This window comes from Hylaeus volcanicus, chromosome 7, assembly GCF_026283585.1.
Source record: "Hylaeus volcanicus isolate JK05 chromosome 7, UHH_iyHylVolc1.0_haploid, whole genome shotgun sequence".
Lineage (NCBI taxonomy): Eukaryota > Metazoa > Arthropoda > Insecta > Hymenoptera > Colletidae > Hylaeus > Hylaeus volcanicus.
In genome coordinates this window covers 6,317,668-6,327,485 of record NC_071982.1, presented here as the reverse complement: position 1 = coordinate 6,327,485, position 9,818 = coordinate 6,317,668, and the positions used below count along the sequence as shown (strand labels likewise).

The 9,818-nt window shown below is 35.2% G+C and overlaps 1 protein-coding gene across 1 annotated transcript; it reads right to left on the bottom strand.

The window, feature by feature from the left end:
* Window positions 1–1,902: 1,902 nt before the first annotated feature.
* LOC128880334 (endoplasmic reticulum metallopeptidase 1-like) lies at window positions 1,903–7,915 on the bottom strand. The gene is made up of 14 exons (XM_054130323.1): window positions 7,327–7,915; window positions 6,700–7,246; window positions 6,501–6,628; window positions 6,300–6,431; window positions 6,099–6,219; window positions 5,713–6,018; window positions 5,409–5,638; window positions 5,152–5,332; window positions 4,897–5,081; window positions 4,664–4,819; window positions 4,380–4,585; window positions 4,183–4,295; window positions 3,937–4,112; window positions 1,903–3,874 (listed from the first exon to the last, which is right to left on the bottom strand). The coding sequence occupies exons 1-14, from the start codon at window positions 7,327–7,329 to the stop codon at window positions 3,710–3,712; spliced, it is 2,649 nt and encodes an 882-aa protein (XP_053986298.1). The 5' UTR covers window positions 7,330–7,915; the 3' UTR covers window positions 1,903–3,709.
* Window positions 7,916–9,818: the final 1,903 nt, after the last annotated feature.

Sequence of the window (9,818 nt, the reverse complement as noted above, 5' to 3'; positions counted from 1 at the left end):
ATCCAAACAACTAAACAGTTCACCAAGTCCAGCGTTAGTTCCAAACGAAGCAACATCATGTTCTACAAACTTTTTCCGCCAACAATCTCAACTAGAGGTCGAGACCTTTAAGGGGGTATCCAGAATTAGGAGGTCTAAAAAAAGCGGATCTTCGTGAATTTTTTTATGATGGAAAAAATAATTAATTCTATGGAACTTTTTATCCTATTTTCATACATATTTGAGTAGTCTGTACAAATTTTTTCAACAAGAAATATTCAAATTGAGTCGACTGTGGCGCACATTTGTAGAGCAACAGAAATTTTCATTTTCATACATATTTCTTTTATGTGAACTAAAAAAATTCATACAAAAAAAATTTTAAACAACTTTTTTATCAAGTTAAAGTGATATTTTTCATCCAAAGAACTCGTTCTTTTTTTCAAACTTGCAGTAATTTCACGTTTCACCATTTCTTGCGGGTTTTTCTTAGTTCTCATAGAAGAAAAATGTATGAAAATGAAAATTTCTTTTGGTTATTTTTTGTGTCAAACCAAAATTACGACCTGCATCTTTCCCGCCGATAGGAGGTTTTAATTCTGAGGTGCTCTAGAAATGTGCGTCACTGTCGACTCAATTTGAATATTTCTTGTTGAACAAATTTGTACAGACTACTGAAATATGTATGAAAATAGGATAAAAAGTTCGATAGAATGAATTATTTTTTTCCATCCTAAACAAATTCACGAAAAACCACTATTTTTAGTCCTCCTAATTCAGGATACCCCCTTAATTCGCCCTTTTAATCCCAAAATACCTTGATGATCGTACCGACGACTGAAAAAATAATTATCGTCCCCTATACTTCGCCGAAAATGCCCGACAGTATAATAATCGCGAAAGCTCGATACCTTACGAGGTTATTACAAAGGAAAGGGGGAATTGTTTCGGTTAGGCGGTCGCGCTGCTTATCAGCAGTATCAGCGCAGCGCTTATCGCGCAACCACGACTAATAAATTTTTCTCGATCGAGTCTTTGCGATCGAAAAATTTCGAAATTTACACCTCTCCCGTTACGCGAGTATCGAAAAGTCGCGGTTACTTTGGGAGAACGTGGAGCACCTCGAGCGTCGAGGGCCACGAAACGTTTGCAGAGTACTGTCACGACACGAAAGCCACTGGCTCGCTTTAACCAGGAAATCGGTCTCGTCTTACAGAATGCCAGTGCGTCAATATTGACACATTTCTTACGAAACGCGAAAGAGAGAGGGACAGGAGAGGTAACAATCGGATATTCGAGCTATCCTCGATCGCACAAAAACTGAATGTTAGGAACCATGTGCACATTCATGCTTGCGAACAATTCACATGCAACATTGGGTCCTTTTTCTTTATCATTAGAAGCATAGATCGATGAAATTTTCTTCGAACGATAGATCACGAATAAAGACACCGCGTATTCGTAATTTACTAAGTTGACCAAAAAATTCATTCGGTTTCTCGTGATGGTTACTAGCTTGATGAGTACTTTTAAAAACGAGAAATCAGTTTCCTAAATTATAGAGAACAATTACGATATTAAAATTATGATTTCCAATTGATCTGTATCGTTTGAATTTAACCTTTCTATTTTTGGAATCTACGCAAAAATCTGATTCGATTCGATAATAGGACTCTCCTGTTGTCCACGTGATTGACTACGTTGAGGAAACAGGAAATTGATTTGATCGATCAATGAATAGCGACAAACGATTACTGACTAATGCTCGGTAATGTTACAACCATAATTGCGTGGGTTTCTAGTATGCAAACTGTGTTACTGACACGCACTTCTAGAACAAAAGTTTTAAACGAACGGTAATTTTATCAACAAAATTGTCCAAACGTAAAGCTTTAATTAAGAGAGAAAACGATTGAGAAAAAGTCAATTCTCAACTCTTTTATTTATCGTTCGTATTAACCTTTACTCGTTTAGTAACAACCACTAAATAACAATAACATACAAGCAGGAATATGTAGGTAACTCAATAAACTCGTAGAACTGAGCGATAACAAAATTATTTAGACAGGTATCACCATTATCAGTTTTCTTTTTTAAAACTTAACTTAATAACAGTAGATATGTTGATACCGACGTTTCGAGTGACGAATACCTGTCTTTGTAAGTTAATATACCACGTAGACGTTTCGTCTGCTATGAATTCGTCTCGAAACTAAAGTATCTAAGGAAAATTAATTTATGTGCTTAACATTGTGCAGCATTAAGTACAATCGTAATAAAATTTGTGCAATGAAAGCATTTTGGGCAATATACGTTGAACACGTGGTGCGGTGTAAAAGAATTCGGTTAACAAAATGTCGTAGTTATGTACAAGTAAATCGCAAAGAATCAGAAGTGTTAATGAAAATTCAAAATTAGTAAATAATTGAATTTTCAATCAAATTTGACTTGTTATCTGTCAAATTTGGTTAAATTATTTCTATTATGCTCTATTAATACTTTGGACTTACTTGTGGTTACATAATTGGCTATCGATATTGGCAAAATTTTCTTATCATTAGATTCAAATGTGTAGCGTTTCGATAAATATTTCAACTAAATTGCATTAACTTTGAAGTCGTATTTTTGTTAGAGATACCTTCTGGATACAGTAGACTGTACGTTGTTAATCTACTGGAAAAATTGAATCGTGAACCATTAGACAATAAATTAACTAGTAATTAATTTGTAACTATTGCATACATTCGTTATCATAAATCAACAGTCACTAGTAACATTAAAACCTAAACAAAGTTCAGTCTCCTTGGAATAACAACCATAATAACATATAAGAAACTATATAAAAAATTAAATAAAATGAAACGACACTTGTGAAATGTACATGTATGCAATAATTAAACAGTGCGATTGTGGCGAAGTTAGAAATTACTATGTTAAAACAAAAGTTACGCTAACGTAAACGGTTATTACAATTATTTTAGTACGTTCGTAAAGCAGACTGTTACATTTGTGCTTTTAAGCTTTGTATGTTATATCACTGTTCTTAATTTATAAAATGCGTACGTGCATGTTAATTTGTCCATTAAATAAACGGAATAATTATTCAAAAATGTACTCTCTATTACTGAGATAACAAGATAAAAAGACAATCGTCGTACAACGATAGATATCCGACCTATAAATCTTTATAATCCCCTATTCCGCTATTACAGATTAATTGGTCTGTAACAAGTATTACCTTTCTAGCGTTTAAAAATTAAACGTAGCCGTAATTATACTCTAAGGCATACAATTGATATGCTACACCATACTGTATCTCTACAATAGATAACTGTAATTAGTGAAATTTCAATTTTATAGGTTAAATGTTATTCCAAGTACTCGTCGCGTCTTCACCTCGAAGGCAACGTCTTAAGACTACTCTAAAAATGTCTCTATACCAATAATATTACTAGTAAAAAATTTATATAAATAGAATGACAAACATCTCATTCCTTAATATTTTCATTTAATGATGATCGATGTACCTTACCGTATTGCAATTGCAAGAAATTCAGCATATAATACGGAATTACCCTAAGTCTTAAGCTTATAGATCTCAATGTTATTTTGTATGGCTTTGAAAAGTATTGATAGTTATGCTAGTACCGCGCCGTTTCCATTAGGCCCTCACTGACTATTTCGATGCAAACGCATTCAACTTAGAATAACCATTACTCGATGTCGCATGCTAGAATTGCCAAGATGTGTATGTCGCTGTCCACGAAGTGACCACTGTCCAAGATGGAAACTGAGACAAGAATCGTCTAAATCTCAAAGATTTCTTATGTTCCCCATGCAAGAAATGACCTCCCAGTGCTACCGATAAGCACGGTGTCTTTTGCGTAGTCGGCACCTATGTAAAAAGATACATTCGTACAGTGTATAAGAATTCATTGTTCTTTCTATCACACTTACGTTCAATTCCAGGGAAAATGTATAAGGAGTACAGTCAGATGCGCAGGAATAATAAACGAAGTATGTTTCCCTGTCGTTCCACTTAGGTCCTTGCAATGCTTTGCCTTCTAAAATAGACCACCTTTCTAAGCGAACCCCTTTGTATGGAGACAGGATTATGCTTATATGATCGGGACCTGACGAGACAATTTTCGTGTAGCTGTAGCTCATCATTTAAGAAAGTACATTTTATTATTATATAATTACCTGTAACATTGAACGTAAAACTGACAACGTTCTGTTTCGTGGTCTTCGAAACAAGGTCCAACTGCGTCGGAGTTGTAATAAGTGGTGCAGGACCCGGAATCCAACTTGTTTTCCTATTAGAAATAGGAAATTGTATATATACATATATATATCGACTAACGCGTTATTTACAACACAGTTTGTCGAACTACGATCACCATAAGAAGGTTGTAACCGGCATGAAGTATGGCAAACCACAATACAACTCTTGCTCGCAATCTTTCACTGTTGGTGTTGCAGCACTTATCTCAGGTACCATAGCTTCCACGCTGTGTGGACTATTCATATCTAAATCTGCTATCCAATATCCAGTTCCAGAATACCGTAAGTTACCATGAACGTCGTAGTATTGTCTTTGTGTGTGCTGCAAATTGAACACTTAACATCGTCGAATATCTTCTATTTGTAAAAATAAATTATTTCGATTTCTTCTATTCATTACCGCGATCATGAATCGTTCTGGCGCCAGCGATGACAAATCACCGCTGTAAGGAAATCCGAGCGGAGTCAAAATTAACACAGCTATAGTTATCAAGAATATCCCGAGTAACACGCTTAGAATACGTTCTGCGTTTTTAATTAGAAGTACGATTGGTAACTGGAAAAAGAAATGCATATTAAAAACATTCATGGTAGCAATTTTCCAGTTTATCGATAATAACTATCGTAGCTTACCGTGAAACTAAGTAGGAGGCAAAACAGTATGGACAGCGTATTAGCCATGACAACCTCCGAATTTATACTGCTACCGGATCGTCCCATTATGGGAACGAAAAGATAGAGAACTCCGATTATTAGGGAAAACGATTGGACGTAAGGTAATGACATGGTAGCTAAGTAATACAACAGCCACTTCCAGCCTGAAAAAAAGTGAATTGTAAATCGCAGTTTATTATACTTCATGCAACATAAAGAGAAACGATCAATTACCTCTCCATTTATTGAAAAAATTATATCGCAGTAAATTTCCGAGCGTAGGAAATAGTACCCAGTGTAGCGGTATAAACCCAGATCGTATTTCAAATACAACGCAACAAAAGAGAATAGACATCCATATCATAGAATATGCATCACAGTATATTTGGTATAAAATCCACGTGGATTTAACTTCCTGAAAAATATTAGCTTGATATAAAAGTTGCGTTTCTTTTTTCCTTTTTGCTGTAATATAAATTAGCGTAACTCACCTTTCTCTGACGTGATCCCATGTACAAGAAGAACATCATCGACACGAAAATGGTTGGGCATACGTAAAGGAAAAACAACCACGCTGGTCTTGCGTACCAACTCATAACTTTTCCAAGTTTGGTAAGAACAAGTGCAACCAGAGTGCACGAAATTATGCACACCAGCCATGAAACGGTTATTGCTCCGGTACACAGTAATAAATGCTTTAAGTATACCGATCTCTTTACATCTAAATTAAGATTTAGCAAATTTAATTTTGATGATACCCTTTAAACATGAGAATATGTATATGAATGTACGCACCTTTCCGTGCACTTTGTGCATTTAGATATATAGAATATACGCCAGCGATTATGCTAACGACATTAATTGTACTCGACATATACTGTGGCCAGCTAACAACAAATAAGCCTAGGAAATCGAAGAACACGAGATTCCCTGCGTTCTCTTGAACTGCAGCTTCGGATAAATAATTATCCAATATTATTCCTTGCAATAGAGCAAGAATATTGTCCCCAGTCCTCTGCAAAGATCCTAACGGTATTTGATCGATATTATCGAATTTCGTGTGATAGACGTAACCATTGGTTGCCCAAGCAAAATCGAGACCTGTAATTTTTTGGGAAATTATAATTACAGATGAATTTTTGTACTGGATAGTAAATTAGATTAATATACGGATAGAGTACCAGAAACATTTCCAAAATCTCTAAATATTCGAAAATCGGTGTCACCAGGTACGATACCACTTTCAAATATTTCTTGAGCTAAGGACGACGCGTAGGGATAGGGAACATACTTAGAGTATACCTATCAAGAAAATAAGATAGCATAAAGTGGCACGTATTATAAAACTGCTTAACAGATAGAACCGCGTGATTCCATAATACCTGAAGCATCCAAGAACTATCAGGTCCAGCCTGAAATAATAATTCGCGCCCGCCTGCGCCACAGGCTTCTAAATTTATAAATGCACGCACTTCCTTTGCCCAAGGATGTTGCGTTATAAAGCCATGGGAAGCCTGTGAAATTAATTAATTTGTGCGTTAAAGTAAATCATTATTTCTTATTATTTTTTAACATAATCGTACCTGTAATAAATTTTCTTCTGCACCATTAAATAAAAATATAATACTATGCTTCAATAATTTTGAACTATGAGCAATCACACGTACAATTTCTAACATCACAGCACAACCTGCTCCATCGTCTGATCCACCTGTAACAAAACATTGAACGATAAATTAGTCTATCCAAAGAATATTAAATATATACTGCTTTAATCCTTACCAGGACTATCAGGAAAAGTATCAAAGTGACAATTTAATAGCAAACTGCTCTGGGTAGGCCTGTGTGGACCAATTTTAACAATGACGTTTTGCACATTTTTATAAACGTTTGTCATTCCATCCAGAAATGTTAATGGAAAAGCTCCGCTATGTTTGGTTACATTGACTAGAATCTTATGATTCTCGTTAGCATCCTTAACTATATTATCAATAATGTTTGTTAAATATTTAACAGCCAAAACTTCGTTTTCGTAACTTCCAACAATTCGTGGCCCAATGGACGTAAGGTTCACAAGATGATTGTGAGCTCTCTCTGCTATAAACCTTCCCGGATATAGTCTCTCTTTATTTATCGTTAGTGGTTCGGGTAACTTCTTCTCGAATACTATCATTACAATGGACACGAAAAGGAAAAATGTAAATAGGAAAAGTAAATGTTGCGTTTCATTCGGCAGTGTGTCTTTCTTTTTTGTAAAAGTTTTTTCCTCATATGATACATCGCCAGAGGCTCTTTTTGTGATGTGCTGACGTAATCTGATTCCATCTCTCTGAAATAAAGTTGATATCAATAAATAAAGATAATCAGAACTATGTATAACAGAACTAAAATGATCAAACAGAATCTTACCATTGTCTGAGTTAGAAGGTAAAAGGCACTTTAATAAATAATGAAACGTTTATATTAGAATTGAACAAATGGTCAAGAACAGATTGGTTTTCTTGGCACACATAGACTCATAGAGCAAAGTACACCTCGTGGGAATGGAATTTCCGATGTTTTTTGAAAATAAGTGTTATTTATGTATCGTTATCAGGTATTTTTGGTCAAAGATAATATCGAGCAATAATTTAATACATGGAACGTATGAACGTGGGTGATGTCCACCTATCGTTATTTCTATTTCTTATTTAATAGTTACGAATATTCATAAATGATGCCACGTTTCTCTTTACATAATTCCGAGCTATGTTGGCGTGTCACTACCATTACATCCGTGTATCACACCTTCTGAATAAAGATTCATGTAAATTATCATTTACCCGATACCAGATAACACGAACTTCAAATCTCTGCATTTATATTTGGACTATCAAGGTACGTTGGTAAAAACGGGATGTTTATTACAATAGAGATCGTGAAATAGAGGATCATTCAAAGGAGCTTGCCTTCGACGAAATGCTCCGTTCATATATTCACATATAGCCTTAGGTAACATGTATATTGGAATTGATTGGAATCATGTGTGCATTCTCGCTATTACCGACATATCCTAGAGAAATCTCGCAGAAAGGGTCATAGGCAGCGTTCGGCATAATCGTAATCATAATTACGATTACGATTGTAATCAAATGTTTCCGATATGTGATCACGATTACGATTGTAATCAAATGTTTCAGAGTTGTGATTACGATTACAATCGGAACAATTTTAAAAAATTACCCTATGTAGGTTCTACTCTATTGGCACGAAAATTTGTAATTGTTTGATTTTGACGAAAGCATGGTTTTCTAAGTTTTTTGGAGCGAGGAACACGAATCCGAAGTCGATTTTAGGGGTAAAAAAATTTCTATGACTGAAAACTTTTAAAAATACGATCGTAATCACAGACAAAATTTGCGATTACGATCGCAATATCGCAGAAAATTTGTGATTATGATCATAATCGTAATCACAACTTTGAAGCATTCGATTACAATCGTAGGCGTAATCACAACTCGGAAACATTTGATTACGATCGTAATCGTAATTATGATTACGATTATGCCCGATACTGGTCGTAGATGCATCCAGAAAGGTCACCGCTCACTGAACAGCTCAATGAGCGGGTTTTAGTAGTAGTGGCGCCATCGGTGGCGAAACGTCCAAGTTTGTAGTGGAAATAGTTCTCACTGTTGCCGCTAGATGGCGCAACTAAAGCGTCGATAATTACCATTGAATTAAATGAAATATTGTTACAATAATACAGGGTGAATAACTATAGTTTCGATGTTATTTCAGGAGCTAATAATTATTGGCCCACCCTGGATTATTTTAACAATATTTTATTTAATTCAATAATAACACTGTCCAACACGATCTTTTTTCCGCGATATCCACTAGGTGATTCGTATAGGGTTCCTCGTCCTAAATACGAATCTGAAAGTGAAATTGCTCCATCACCTTTAGTTTTCGAGAAATACAAAATTTTGTAAAAACGATCGATTTTTAGAGAAAACGTAGTGCTACTTGAAAACTACGAACGCTAGAAAGTTCTATTTAGTCTGAAAAGATAGAGGAGTGTTTTCTGAATATGAAGACATTCCTTTAGAATTATCTGCTCCTTTGAATGCCTGTAAATGAACACCGAAGTTCAAAAAGTTGGCGACGCGAGTACTTTTCACGAAATACTTTTGTATTTTTATGAAAAGTTATTCGTCTAGGTCGAATTTACTATGCATCATAGGATTCTGCAAACATTTCTGAAGAGAAAACCACCCGCGGCAAATGTTGGAACGGTTTCTAATCCATATGGTTTAACAAAATGTCAACTCGGAACGCATGAACGGTGTTTTGCCGCTGCACAGCCATTACTCGCTATGTTTCGGTCAGTCAGGGCCGTCGCTACGGGATTCGCCTAATCGGTGCCACGCGCTATCGGTTTTTGTATTATATTTACATGTTCCAGATAAGTAATTCTTCATTTTTAATATTTCATTTATACTGCAACTCAACAAAACGGAGACAATTTTCCACTGTTTAAATTTTAATCATTAATTTCCCGTTTTTGTATCTTCAATTATTCGACTTTTGCTAATTTGGTATCGAGCAAACTTTATTTAAATCTAAATTGAATTATTTAACAATTAATTCAATCTATAATTGTATATTTTAAATTTGTTGGACAGTGTAATTATCGACCTTTTAATGAGTGGCACTATCTAGCGGCAATAATGAGAACTATTTCCACTACAAACTTGGGCGTTTCGCCACAGATGACGCCACAGGTACTAAAATCCGCTCACTGAGCGGCTTAGTGAGCTGTGGTCCTTTTTAATCCTTCCAGTCACTATAGCATCTCCTTTAAACTCATTACAAATGATCTAAATGAGGCACATAAACGTTAATTTCTCTCTATCTTC

Excerpts from the sequence above, each read along its gene's own strand:
- LOC128880334 (XM_054130323.1), bottom strand. Across the intron at positions 6,629-6,699 it reads TACTTTTCCTGATAGTCCTG|GTGGATCAGACGATGGAGCA; the intron begins GTAAGGATTAAA and ends GTTTTGTTACAG. Across the intron at positions 6,432-6,500 it reads CAGAAGAAAATTTATTACAG|GCTTCCCATGGCTTTATAAC; the intron begins GTACGATTATGT and ends TTAATTTCACAG.